The 15,022-nt window shown below is 39.1% G+C and overlaps 1 protein-coding gene across 1 annotated transcript in view; it reads left to right on the top strand.

Annotated features, from left to right (window-relative positions):
• PAK2 (p21 (RAC1) activated kinase 2) overlaps positions 1–15,022 on the top strand; it is a 91,658-nt gene that overhangs the window by 71,760 nt on the left and 4,876 nt on the right. The window contains exons 12-13 of the mRNA XM_037147401.2: positions 598–697; positions 5,113–5,309. Coding sequence (XP_037003296.1) covers positions 598–697; positions 5,113–5,309 — 297 coding nt within the window. The remainder of the gene's footprint in view (positions 1–597; positions 698–5,112; positions 5,310–15,022) is intronic.

Genomic DNA, 15,022 nt, shown 5'->3' with positions numbered 1-15,022 from the left:
ACTCCTTTATCATTGGCGTCTATTTTGTAAATATGGCTTTATATAAAATTCACCATAGAAGAAATGAAAACATCTTACATCACATTGATAAACAGCTAGATAGAACCAGATTGCCCAGGATCTTGCCTGCTTTTCTTGGCATGTTGATTGAACTTGAGTATTTGAGATTCATATGGGAATAATCACAAGTTTATCCTTTACTGTTCAAGTGATTTCTAAAGAGTCTTGTGCAGGTGTTTACCAAGTGCTGTATACATTTAGGCATTTAAACATGAAAAGGCCTAGAAATTATATAGCTCTGCCCATTATATTATAAATGAAAATATTGAAGACTGAATGATAGGACTAGTTAAGATAATCATTTAATAATTATCACTGGGTAAGACCAGAGGGTGAGAGATGGCGAATCTTATTAAGGTGTCTTATTTTTATAACTTTGTACATGAAAGGATGCTTTTTCTTTATAAATGTAAGTATTGGAGTATCTTCTGCTAGATACTAGAAGGAATTGCTCAGGCCCTAAGTGTACCACATGTGAACCTTCCTTACACTTTCCCGAGACTGTTTCATTGATTGGGGTTTTTTTCTTCTGTTCAGTGTTTACAGGCGCTGGAGTTCTTACATGCTAACCAAGTGATCCACAGAGACATCAAAAGTGACAATGTGCTTTTGGGAATGGAAGGATCAGTTAAACTTAGTGAGTAAAAGAAAAGCATATAACATTTATTTGTTACTACAGTTTTCTGCCTTTTGTTTAAGCAGAAACCTCTTCTGTTAATATTTCTATGACAGTATATGGAGAGGGAGGGAGAATAGTGGTAAAGATTATGGACTGTCAGCTGGACAGCCAATACCAAATCTGCTGTGCTTACTCAATAATTTTAGATGAGTTACTTAATTTCTGTTTATTTTCTCATTTAAACATACAGAAATTATAGTATCTATTTCAAAGAATTCTTCTGAGGATTAAAAATCTAAAGTGCTGAGCTGCAGCCAGTGTGGCTCAATTACTTGAAGTGTCGTCCCATACACTGGAAAGGTCGTGTTTGATTCCCAGTAAGGGCACACACCTAGATTGTGGGTTCAATCCCCAGTCAGGGCACATATGGGAGGCATCCAACTGATGGTTCCTTCCTCTGTCTCTAAATGAATAAGTGTATGTTGTTCTAAATCCGAACCACTGAGAAATAGAGCCTAGGACTGTCATGATTTTGGTGCTGTCTTCAAAGATAAATTTGAATTTGTCTCTGTCTTTTAGGATAGATTTTTGTCAGGCTCTTCAGCTTTCATTGGATTTGGCAGTGTGGCCTAATCATGGGAGGGCTGTGTGACCCTGACCTCAGAGATGATGAGGGAAAAAAGAGTCGTGGGGGGGAAATCACAAGGGTTTTTTTTTCCTCAGCTAGCTATAATTTCTCAGCTCCATCGATGCCCTCTATAAAATTTAAGAACTTCTACTAAAAAATTATACTGAGGTTTCTCCAACTGTGCAAAACTCAAGGCATTTCTTGGATCAAGAAACCAAAAACTTTTTCCTCTGTTCTGCTTGAGTTTTGCTCCTTTTTTAACATCTCTGTAAGATCGGCCAGGAATCAAACCCACAACCATAAGAAAGAAGGGCTAGTTTCTGTCAGATGGTCAGAATACAAAATTATTACTCTTAATCTTACTAGGCAAGTTTAAAATGTCTAATTTTTGGTGAATACACCTATAAACTGAATTAGACTTTTTGGATAATGTTTAATCCTGGCTCTTACTAGATGAATGATCTTGGGTAAGTTATCTAAAAATTTAAATGCCTGTTTCCCCATTTATAAAATAGGAATGATAATAATGTACCTATCTAGTGGAATTATCATGAGGATTAGATGTGTTAATTCTTATAAGGTACTAGAAACAATATCTGGGTTTTTTATAAGCTTTCATTTTAGCTGTCAGTAGTCATATTTGACCTAACAATTATTATTTTATGATTTGCTTCTATAGAATTACTAAACATACGCATAAGTACAAAGATGTTCTCTGCAGCACTGTGAAGAAAAAACAGTGTCTTAAATGTGTAGCAGTACGGGAATGGTTAAATACGTTACAGTATTTTGTTTCTTAAGATTTTATGTATTGATTTTTTTTTAGAGAGAGGGTAAGGGAGGGAGGGAGAGAAACATCTATGTGTGAGAGATACATTGATGGATTGCCTCTTGCACGCCCCCAGTGGGGCCCTGGCCTGCAACCCAGGCATGTGCCCTGACCAGGAATCGAACCAGTGACCTTTCAATTCCCAAGCCGGCACTCAATCCACTGAGCCAACATCAGCCAGGGTAGTTATGTTAATTTTATATTCTTTAATATAGTGTAGTTATAATAATGAGGTACATCAGTGTATTAATATGGAAAAGTCTCTAAAAGTTGTTTTTAAAAAAGTTTTAAAAGTAAGTAGAAAGAAGCAAACCGTTCGCAGATATTATTTGTATGTGTGTAAATGTATAACAGAAAGCTTACAAACAAATGTTAACAGTAGTTACGTATGGAAGAGAATGGGTTTAACAGTGGAAGGGTAGGAAAAATTCTAGATTCTTATCCTGATTGCCACTAAATGAAAAGTATTAGATACTAAACTAGATGCTAGTTTAAAATGAAGTGATTGAAGTAATGCTGGTGAGCATCTTGTAGGTGCAGTTGCAGTTAAATGTTCTCTTTTTCTAGACTTTGCTAAGTTGAATATTTAGTGATTAGCTTCTGTTTATTTTCTTCTAACATAGTTACCATTTTCTGACCTTTGAGTGATTCAGTGTTTAGTTTTGACTTTTAGTTTAGTTTTGAATTGAATTTAGTTTTAGTTTGAATTTCAGTTCAGTTTTTGACAGCGTTTTGACTTTTAGACCTTCTTCAACTTTATTTAAATCTGTAGGATAGAATTTCTTATTGAATTCTCTGGGGTGACATAGATTAGTAAAATTATATAGGTTTCAGGGGTACAGTTCTATAACACATCATCTGTATATTGTATTGTGTGTCACCAGCCCAAGCCAAGTCTCCTTCCATCACTATTTATCTCTTCTTTATCCTCTCATACCTCCCCCACCTCTTTTTCCCTCTGGTTAGATTTAATTGTTTAGAATAAAATATCTCCTGATAATTTGCTCTCTGCTTATGGGAAGTAAAATCGAAAAAGTGGGAATATGTAACATCATCAAAATATTTGTAAACCCATTGCGGTTGGCTTTATTAATATAATCTTAAGAAATGAGTGGCTGTGTAGTCAAATGTAATTATAGTCATCTAAAGTGAACTCTAGAATGATCGGCCAAGATGGAGGCATAGGTGGAGACGCCGTGCTTTCTCACACAACCAAGTTTAGAGACAATAAAATATTAGCAACAAAAAATTGAACTTTTCGGAAGCCTGATAACAACAAATTCTTCAGCCTGACTGGTAAGAGGGGCGAAGCCAGCAGCTGGCGGAGCAGGGTTGCACAGGAAAACTCGGTCAGACAGACCCAGGCGTGCAGATCCCAGGCGTGGGGTTGCAACGGTCAGGTCCAGTGAGCAACCCAGTGAGCAGTCGGCGGACCCAGCAAGGGTGCAGGGCAGTGGGTTGACTGTGGTGGTACATTCCTGCGCAGATAGACCAGAGAGGAAGTGGGCGGTGAGATGGGACTGAGCAGGCCCCAGCGGTGAGAGGCAGCAAAGGGGGCCGCCATTTCCCCGCTCTGACTCGCCCCCACATACAGCGTCACAACCCAGCAACCTGGGTGGCCTGCCCTGGTGAACACCTAAGGCTCCGCTGCTCATACTTAGCGGGCGCGAACAGACCAAAAATGCCTCAAGAAGATCTCAAAGCCCCAGATCTAAGAGCCCATAAATCTAAGCAATGAAGAAATAGGAAAACTTTCAGATGCACAGTTCAAAACACTGGTGATCAGGATGCTCACAGAACTGGTTGATTTTAGTCACAAATTAGAGGAACATATGAAGGCGAAACTAACTGAAATGAAGGGAATTGCACGGGAAACCAATAGTCTTGAAAAGGAAACTGGGACTCAAATCAAGGGAATGAACCAGAAGGAAGAAAAAAATGGCCAAACAGGAAAATATAAAGAAACAAGAATTCAAGAAAATGAGGAGAGACTTAGGAGCCTCCAGGACATCTTTAAACGCTCCAACATCCGAATTATAGGGGTACCAGAAGGGGAAGAGGAACAGCCACGAGCGGAACACTTATTTGAACAAATAATAAAAGAGAATTTCCCCAGTCTGGCAAAGGCAATAGACTTCCAGGAAATCCAGGAAGCTCAGAGAGTCCCAAAGAAGTTGGACCCAAGAAGAAACACACCAAGGCACATCATCATTACATTAGCCAAGATTAAAATGAAGGAGAGAATCCTAGAAGCAGCAAGAGATAAGGGGACAGTCATCTACAAAGGAGTCCCCATCAGACTGTCAGCTGATTTCTCAAAAGAGACCTTACAGGCAAGAAGGGGCTGGAAAGAGGTATTCCAAGTCATGAAATTCAAAGACCTACAACCAGGATTACTCTATCCAGCAAAATTTTCATTTAGAATGGAAGGACAGATAAAGTGCTTCTCAGATAAGATCAAATTCAAGGAGTTCATCATCACCAAGCCCTTATTATATGAAATGTTAAAGGGACTTATCTAAGAAAAAGAAGTTAAAGAAACATGAACACTGAAAGGACAACAAACTCACAGTTATTAAGAACCACACCTAAAACAAAAGCAAACTAAAAGGACAGCTAGATTAGGAGCAGAAACATAGAAATGAAGATCTCATGGAAGGTTAGCAACAGGGGAGTGGGAGGAGGAGAATGGGGGAGAAGGTACAGAAAATAAGTAGCATAGATGGTAGGTAGAAAATAGATAGGAGGGGCAAGACTAGTATGGGAAATATAGAATCTAAAGAACTTGAGACACATGGTCATAAACTAAAGGGGGGAATGGTGGGGGAGGGGTGTGCAGGATGAAGGGGGGAAATAGAACAACTAGTGGCATCATCAATAAAATAAAATAATTTAAAAAAATAAAGTGAACTCTAGATAAAAACATCCATGGATACCATTAACTCTAGATGTTTTTTATTTTATTTTATTTTTTAGCTGATTTTGGTTTCTGTGCCCAGATCACTCCTGAGCAGAGCAAGCGAAGCACCATGGTCGGCACGCCATACTGGATGGCACCAGAGGTGGTTACACGGAAAGCTTATGGCCCCAAAGTGGACATATGGTCTTTGGGTATCATGGCTATTGAGATGGTAGAAGGGGAGCCTCCATACCTCAATGAAAATCCCTTGAGGGTAAGACAAACACCAGCCTTATCTTAAGAAAAATACTTTTCTTTAAAACATTTATGTGGTACCTGCTTATACCAAACACTGGTCAAGAATTTAGGATGCAAAGTTGATAAAAGCCTAGTCATTTTCCTCATTCAGCATCTAAAAATCATTTGCTTCTGGGGTGAGTTGAATGTGTTAGGTAAAGAGTTTGTAGATTTTTTAGTAAGTTGAATGCTTTCTAATTTGACACAATAAGTAAGGATTTTCTCACTTTTCCAGATAGTTAAGGGTCCCTAGATACATCCTTCAGGTTATTAATTTTGAACCTTGGCCCCTGGTAGTACTAGGTACAGAGAAGAGGAAAGCAAGATCACTTGTTAAAGTTAGGCAAATGGCAATGTTAAAGCCTGTATTCAAACGAGAGTAAGGGTCCTAAGATACAGGTACAGTCAGTCAACTTTAAACAATTGAATATTCAGCCGCAGAGGGTAGAGAGAGAGTTTCAGGGTTCCTCCCTTTCTCCCTTCCCTCTTTTCCCTGCTTTCTAACTTCCTGCCTTTTGTTTATCTTTTTTTTCCTGCTGTTTCTACTTTTAAATTATCATATATGGCTCAATGCCATACCACTTCACACCTACGAGAATGACGGTAATCAGAAAGATAAACGGTAGTATTGTGAGACTGGGGAAATTGGAACTCTTAACTGGAAAGGTGGTACAGTGGTGCGTGTGGCACTTTGAAAAACAATTTGACAGTTCCTCTAAAAGTTAGCATTGAGTTGACCTAGCAATTCCAGTGTGAGGTATATATCCAAGAAAATTAAAAGCATATATCCACACTAAAACTCATCTACAAATGTTTGTTGCAGCATTATTTATAATAATCAAAATGTAGAAACAGCCCAAATGTCTTATCATTGATGAATGAATAAACAAAAGTGGTATATCCATGCAATGAAATCTTTTTTAGCCAAGATAAAAGGAATGAAGTACAGATACATACAACATTGAACTGTGACAACATTATGCTAAGTGAAAGAAGTCAAACACTAAAATCACATTGTATGATTCCATTTGTATTTGATTCTTATGGTAGTTTAGTTCTGTAAAGCTGCAAACCCTGACAATGAATGCTGAACCATTGTGTCTAGGAGAGAGACATGGTTAGGTTTTTGTAAGCCTCTGATCACAGCATTTTTGTCAACCTTGCTTTATGTGCGTTTCTGTTTCAAGACACACTACTTAGCATATATTGTTGACTGACTAACATTGAACTCACAGCCATCCACACTATAACTCAGTCCACTGAGTTGTACACTTTAAAAGGGTGATTGTAGCCCTGGCTGTGGTAACTCAGTGGATTGAGTGCAGGCCAAGAACCAAAGGGTCACCAGTTTAATTCCCAGTCAGGACACATGCCTGGGTTGCAGGCCAGGTCCCTAGTAGGGGGCGTGCAAGATGCAACCACGCATTGATATTTCTCTCCCTCTCTTTCTCCTTCCCTTTTCCTTTCTCTAAAAATAAATAAATAAAACCTTTTAAAAAATAAATAAAAGGATGATTTTAAATTGCTGTATATGACTACAATTAATTGCCAGAAATTTAAAAGAAATTTTTTTCCAAGTAAGTGGGACACACTATTAAATGGGCTCCTGAGGCCAAGGTGACAGGTATGTATAAGAGATTCTCTATGTGGATGACATGAATTTTAATTGTTTTTCCTGGATGCTTTTTATCTTCTTGCAAAAATTGCAGTTCAGGTAAGCAATTAAAGTACTTTTATAGAGATAGTGAATTTTAGAACACTTTTCAGAATGATTTTTTAAACCTAATTTTTTTTTTAAAGATTGGATCTATCCATTTCTAGAGAGAGGGGATGGGAGGGAGAACATCATCAATTGGTTGCCTCTCATACACGCCCTAACCAGGACCAAACCCGCAACCCAGGCATGTGCCTTGCAGGACGACTCCCAGCCAACTGAGCCAGGCCACGCAGAGCTAAAACCTTCTAATTTTATTGATTTGTTCAGTAAATATTAACTCAAAGATCTGCTCTGTTAGGCACTGTTCAAGGCATTCTAAAAGAACCAACGTAATTTTTGTACTTGTAGAAGGAGAGAAGCAATAAACAGTAAGAATCATATGTAGTATATTAAATGATGACGGACTCAAGTACTGGGACTGGTAGGCAGGAAGTCAGAAGTTGAGTTCATTTTCAAAAGTGCTTTGAGGAGAGCTTTACAGAGTTGACATTTGAACAGGGGAAGTAAGAGAGTGATGATACTGAGTTACCAAAAGGAGGAACATTCTAATCAGAAGGAACAGCATATACAACAGCTCTAAAGCAGGAGCACTCCTGATGGGTTAAAAAAAAAAAGTTGGTGGTTCCAGCATAGTTCGCAGTCAGTGAACACATAGCAAGAGAAAAAAAGGTAGATAGTAAAGAAATGAGGCCGCACTGTGTTGTGTGTTATTAGGCCTCTAAGTAAGATGGGGAACCAATGGACAGTTTTGAGCAGAAAAGTGATATGGTTTTAGACTCAAGTGAGATAAAGGCAAAAGCAGAACAATTAGGAGAGTATTGCAATAATCCAGACAAGAAAAGATGGTAGCTTAGACTAGGATGAGGTCAGTGGGGGTGGGAAAAGGAATTCTGGATTCTGGATGTATTTTGAAAGGGGAACCTACATGAGTGAGAGAGAGATGACCACAGGAATTGGGCCTAAGCAACTGAAAAAATGAAGTTGAACTCAGTTCACCTGAACTGAAATGCAGAAGGGTACAGGTAGAGGGGTTGGATGGGGTGGCAGGTGGGAGGTCAGGAGATAACATGTTAACATGTTTTATTTAGACTTGTCAAGATGCCTATGAAGATATCTAAGTGGGTATATTGAATAGGCTGTTGGGTATGCAAGTCTGGGATCCAGGCCAGAGACATAACATTGAGACTTATTATAAAGCTATGAGACTACATAGGATCACCAGATCCAATGGGCATAGACAGACCATAGAGGAGATTCAGTTTACACCCTGAGACATTTCATGACAGAGTTATGTGTCAGTCTAGGATACTGAAAAGGTATGGCCAGAGAGGTAGATAAAACCAAATAAACATATGCCCTGGAATCTACATCCAAAAAGTGATGGAAATATCAGCTTGTCAGAAACTACAATTAAGTCAAGTAAGATGAAAACTGAGACTTGAGTATTGGCACTGTGTATGTAATTGGTGGAAACTTAGCAAACAGGAACTTCTACTTCCTGTCAAGATGGAATAATAGGAACCAGATTAACCCTTCTACAGGAATATATGAAACAGTGGTTTTCAAGACACTTGGAGATCAAACTATGAAGAAAAATGATATCTAAAAACAGGGAAGGCATGAGGTGAGCCCTACAATTGTTCCAGCTTAATGTCTTGAGAGTTTACAGGCCATGCACAGGGAGGGACAATCCAGGTAAGGCACAGGGACTCCTTGAGTTGAGGCCGTGGATGTGAGAGTCTGGGGCGACCCCGGCAGCTGGAATTCACAAGACACAGTACAGGAGTGGAGAAACCTTTGCAGAGACAAGACCCAGGATTTGTGGAAAATCCCCATTGAGCATTCAGCAGAGATCGGCATACCTGTGTGAATAGTCTACCCAGGACCAGGATGTATCCATCTGCTACGATTGGAGAAAATGGTGCCTGCTGCTCACACAGGGTTGGGAGTAGTGTCTGTCTCTGTCAGCCCTAGTGGAGAACCTTGTGATTGACAGGATGTTGAGTAGAAGACTTAGGAGTCTTGTCTCAGTGATAGGAAATAATTACCCCTAGACTGCATGCTGCTATAGTCTCACAAATCTTAATCTAACAGATTTGTTGGGGCCCACCTAAAATCTTAAAAACAAGACCCAGAGGGATCTGTTCTGAGGTTCCAAAGTAACTGTGTCCAAAAACAAAGTTCAAGAATATTTACAGGACTACAGGTATATACAGCACCCAAATATCCAGTCAAAGTTTACCAGGCAGGCAAAAGATCAGGAAAATGTCAACCTATAATGACAAGAAAAACTTAACGAGAACTGATGCAGATAAAAGCATTAGCACACAAGGACAAGAAAACAATTTATATAACTGCATTCCAGGTGTTAAGTAGTAATATTTAGAATGTATATTTTTTTATTAAATTTATAAGCTATAATGTAAGATTGAGTAAGTGGCAGATTATACAGTATAGGAAAAATGATTGATGTAAGATTTTATTTATTTATCCTTAGAGGTGAAGGGAAGGAGAGAGGGAGAGAAATATTAATATATGGTTGCTTCTTGTGCGTCCCCTGCTGGGAACTGGCCTGCAACCCAGGCATGTGCCCTGACTGGGAATCAAACCACGATACTTTGGTTCACAGGCCCGCGCTCAATCCACTGAGCCACACCAGCCAGGGCAGAAATGAAATTTTTAAAAAAATATAATAAATGCCCTGTATGGTGTGGTTCAGCGGATTGAATAGCAGCCTGTGAACCAAACAATCACAAAAATGTGACCTTCTTGTAGAGAGTCCTGCCTAGTGTAGTTTCAGGCATCATCCCACAAAGCAGAAAAACACCAGTTTGATTCCTAGGTTGCAGTCGGGGTGCACATGAAAGACAACCAATTGATGTTTCTCTCTCACCTTGATGTCTCTCTCTCCTCTTCATCTCTCCTTTCACTTCTCTCTAAAATGCATGCCTATAAATAAATACTTTATAAAATCTTGTAGAGAACAAACTTTGAGCAATCAAATAATAGCTAAAATAATTATGGAATAAAGGTTTTGCTCCAAGCAATAAATCTATATAAATATGTTCTTAAATAAGAAATGGAAGAAGCCTAAAAGTGGACTCTTTCAATTGTCTTAATGTATTATCTTTATTTCTGTCCCCCTTCATTAAAAATGCAATGAAATCTGCCCTGGCTGGTGTGGCCCAGTGGACCAAGTGCCAGCTTGCCAACCCAAGGGTCACCTGGTTCAATCCCCAGTTGGGGCACATGCCTGGGTTGCAGGCCAGGCCCCGAGTAGGGGTCACAACAAACAAAAAAACAAGAATTGTACATCCAACAAATACCTTTTAAAAACTAAGATGAAATAAAGATTTTTTTCAAACATACAAATGTTGAAAGAATTTATCACTAGTAGATCTACACTATAAGAAATGTTAAAGGAAGCTTCTCAAATAGAAAATGGTAATATGGTTTCATATGGGAAAAGTAAGAACACTAGAGATAGTAACTAAATTGGTAAAATATATATAATTTTCTTTTTAATAAATATCTTTAAATTAAAAAAAATAGATTTTATTTACTTTTAGAGAGAGGGGAAGGGAGGGAGAATGGCTGCCCCCCAAACACCCCCAACCAGGGACCCAGCTGCAACCCAGGCGTGTGTCCTGACCAGGAATAGAACCAGTCACCCTTCGGTTCTCAAGCCGGCACTCAATCCGCTGAACCACACCAGCCCGGGCCATAAGATATTTTTAAAAACACAAAAAAATAACCAAAAAAAAAAGATAAAACTGTTTCAATACAAATAATATCTGGGAACAAAAGAACGTCTATAAATAAAACAACAAACCCATCAGGCTAAGGGGGAGAATCATAAGATTATTATACTCTGCATGAAGTGGTATAATGAAATGATGGTGGTAATTGAAAGGTGTATACTTTGTAAGCCCTTCAATGAGCATTAGAATAATGACAGAAAGAGTTACATCTTCTAAACCTGAGCTAAGAAAGTAAAATGAACTCATAGCACTGGCGTGTGCTGCCACTCCCTGCACTCCTGTGAACTCAGCACGGTGCGCAGTGGCTCCAGTCTGTGCCTGGTGTGTAAATCCACAGACAGATATGAGTGGGCAACAGCAGAAAATAGTATTGAAAAAGTGGGGATACCCAATTTTTCACAGGAAGCATTGGGAGATGTTATTTACTGTAGTCTGCCTGAAATTGGGACAAAATTGAACCAAAAAGATGAGTTCGTTGCTTTGAAAAGTGTGAAAGCTGCTAGTTAACTCTATTCTCTATTAGGAGAGGTAACTAAAATTAATGAGGCTTTGCAGAAAATCCAGGACTTGTCGACAAATCTTGTTTTAAGATAGTCGACTGATCAAGATGACAGTAACCCTTCAGAACTAGAGGACCTAATGAGTGAAAAAGTGTATGAGAAATACATAAAGTTTACCGAGGAGTAAAAATGGAACACCCCCTAAATAAAGTAGTATGAAACGACATAATCTACCATAGTTGTCTTAAATTAGTGGTGGATAGAAGATTTTAAATAGTGGTTTTAATAATACCAGTAGAAAAAAACTACAGCAATGATATTGAAGGAAAATACCCCTTGACTTTTAATGATAAACATAGCGATAAATGACTTTCATGTAGATAAATATAATATGCATCTTTTTCACAACACCATATGATTTTTGGTCAAGCCTACAGTTTAATATTCAGAATTCCTGAAATTGTCTATGGTAAAATCTAGTTATGAAAATTATGTAATTCAAGGATAACATTGTTATCTTAAGCCTTATATAATATTGTAACTTGCTTATATCTGTCTGTGGATTTAGGTCAAAATGCTTGGTGATCTTTGCACTGGAAATAACTGGCAGTGGAGAATGGCATTTGTTAGTCATTGTCGTGTCGGGTGACAAATAGTACTGCTATCTTAATTTTGCAGTGTACTGTGTTTGCTGGTGCTATTTTTTTTATAACGAAGTGGCAGCCTTGCAGGGAAATAAGAAAGTTTAGTACTAAAACATTTAGCTTTTTTATTAAAAAATTAACAAGTAGATAACATGGAGTTAAAGAGTAAAGCCCACTGATGGTGGGTGGGGCATGTCAAAGGAGCACAAGAGCCAAACTGAAGGAGCTCTACTGGCCAGGGTGCAGTAGTTTTAACAACAAAGTAGTATTGAGATTATGACCCAAAGTATGATATTTATGAGTCCATACTGATAGAAATAAAGTGATTGAATAAATAAACAGATGGTGCAGAAGCATCAGATCTCCTATACGGAAGAATTCCAAATAGTTTATGTGGATGCCCCACCCTGCAGGAGGAGATGGAGCGTAACTCCCACTCCTTACATGTAGGCTACACACAGTGACTTCCTTCCAAAGAGCATAGTGTGAAAGGGGGAGAAAAAAGTAACTGCAGTGAAGACACTTGACAAATACTACCTCAGCTAGGTGACGAGGTGAACATGAACAGTCCTAAATCATGTTGATAGGATGCACCTTTGATAGGGTGCAATGAAAATGGCACTCCCGACTGTGATCTTCCTCCGCCAAAACCACAGTCTCTGTCTAACCATGAAGAAAACATCAAATTCCAGTAGATGGGCATCTTTCGATAAATGATCAGTACCCATGCAAACTTTCAGGGTCATCAAAAGGAAAACTAAGTTCAAGAAATTGTAACACTCAAGGGGAGCCCACAGAAATGTCCCAAGAACAGAAAGGGAAGAGTGAAAGAAATCTGGTATGAATTTTGGAGACGCTAGGGGTATGAGGTTAATGATGCCAGTCAGGAGGGATATATATTTTTCTTTCACCATATTTAGCTGCGTAGGTACAGACAAGGTATAGGTAGGTTTCAGCCATACTCAGCCACTGAATGCCATGAAGTGCAGCAGGGTCAAAGAAATAATTATGTGAAAAGAATGACGAACACTGGAAGATCAGTAGGATTGATTCAGGTCTAGCAGAGTTCAGGGATCACTGGCTTTAGGGTACTAGGAGTGAAAAGAAAAGAAGAGAGGGAGTACAACTGAGATCCGAGAGTTGTAATTATTGGTACTGATAAGGTGTAAGATGTGGGCATGGGTGTGGCTGAGGTAGGCTAAAGGACGAGAGCATCAGAGAAGAAATCAGGAATCGTAACAAGCTTCTTTATAACTGTTGAAATCACCATGAATTATGAATAATGTTAGAGATGATAACGGTGTTTGGTAGATATTTGAAGCCAGGAAAGGTAGATAGGAGCTTAAAAACCCAGGAGTTACAAAGGAGGGAAACAGAGGCCTCAAGAGGTAATTAGGAGCCAAAAGAACACTGGTCTCCAGAGCCGTTGGAAGGTATGGGGGAGGAAAAGCTGCCACTGGAGAGTGCTGCGGAAGAATTACATTCCTCAAGGGAGAGCCGGGCCTCAATAAGGAGGATGTTTGAGAAGGAGGGAGAGCAGGTATGAAAACATTAAGGCTAGAAAGGAGAATGTGCAGAGTCGCATGGGTGTTAGAATGGAGAAGCTGAGGAAATGATTGGGAGTGATGGGTTGCTTATAATCACAAACATAAATGAAGGTAGAGTGTAATAAGATTTATCCTAAAGTAGAAGAAGGTTATTGAGTATTTGGTTGAGTACTTGTTTTTATGGCATTCCCTATTAATTCATTCTCATGGATGTATTGAGGCTCACAGTAGTTTTATGATCTTGAAATTAATGGATATCTCAGGGATAATCTCTTAGAATGAAATTTTTTGGAGAAATGTCTTGTAGAGAAGAATGAATTTTAACAGACAGGGAAATGGGCACACTCATGTACTGACGGTTCAAGTGTCAGTTCATATCCTTTTTTGATGGCAAAAACTTTTTAAAAAGATTTTATTTATTTACTTTTAGAGAGAGAGAACAAGGGAGGGAGAAAGAGAGGGAGAGAAACATCGATTGGTTGCCTCTTGCAGTCACCCTGACCTGGAACCAAACTCACAACCTAAGCATGTGCCCTGACTGGGAATCAAACCAGCGAGCACCCTTTCACTTTGTGGAGCATCGCCTGACCCACTGAGCCACACCAGTCAGGGGAAGATGGCAGAAACTTTAAATAACTCAGCAGAAATTCCAGGTGAACTTGGGTTTGGTGATGTTTTTAGATGGGACATCAGAAGTACAATTCATGAAAGAATAAATTCGTCTTTGTTAAAGTTAAAATCTCTGAGAAAGATACTATTAAGAGAATAAAAAAACAAGTCACAGGCTGAAAGAAAATGTTTGCAAAACATCTGTTTGATATGGGATTGTTATCCAGACATACAAAGAATTCTCAAAATTCAACAACAAAGAAACAAACAACTCAGTTTTAAAATAGAGAAAAGATTTTGACAAAATATGAAGTGGAGATTAATTTACATTGTACACATAATAATTAGACTGAATAAAAGGGTCACAGGTAAAAATTTTTTTAATGGGCAAAAGATCTGCATACAGCTCACCAGAGAAAATACACAGATACCAGGTAAGCATAGGAAAAGATGGTCAGCATTGTGTTGTTGGAGAACTGCTAAATTAAAAGATCAAAGAGAGCCCTGCCTGGTGTGGCTCTGGGTTGGGTCATTCAGCAAAGCAAAAAGTCACCAGTTGGACTCCCCGTCAGGGCACATGCCTGGGCTGCAGGCCAGGGCCCCAGTTGAGGGGGTGCAGAGAGGCCACTGACCCATGTTTCTCTTCCACATCAGTGTTTCTCTCCCTCTCTTTTCTCCCTTCTTTCCCCCTCTCTAAAAATAAATGAAATATTTTTAAAAGATTTTATTTATGTATATTTTTAGACAGAGGGAAAGGGAGGGAGAAAGAGAGACAGAAACATCAATGTGTGGTTGCCTCTCACGTGGCCCCACTGGGGACCTGCCCTGCAACCCAGGCATGTGCCCTGACTGGGAATAGAACTGGCAACCCTTTGGTTCACAGCCTGCGCTCAATCCACTGAGCTACACCAG

This window comes from Artibeus jamaicensis, unplaced genomic scaffold (assembly GCF_021234435.1).
Source record: "Artibeus jamaicensis isolate MK-2021 breed Jamaican fruit bat unplaced genomic scaffold, CSHL_Jam_final contig_793, whole genome shotgun sequence".
Classification (NCBI taxonomy): Eukaryota; Metazoa; Chordata; class Mammalia; order Chiroptera; family Phyllostomidae; genus Artibeus; species Artibeus jamaicensis.
The sequence above is the reverse complement of the archived record's forward strand: the minus strand, read 5'-3'. Positions and strand labels throughout refer to the sequence as shown.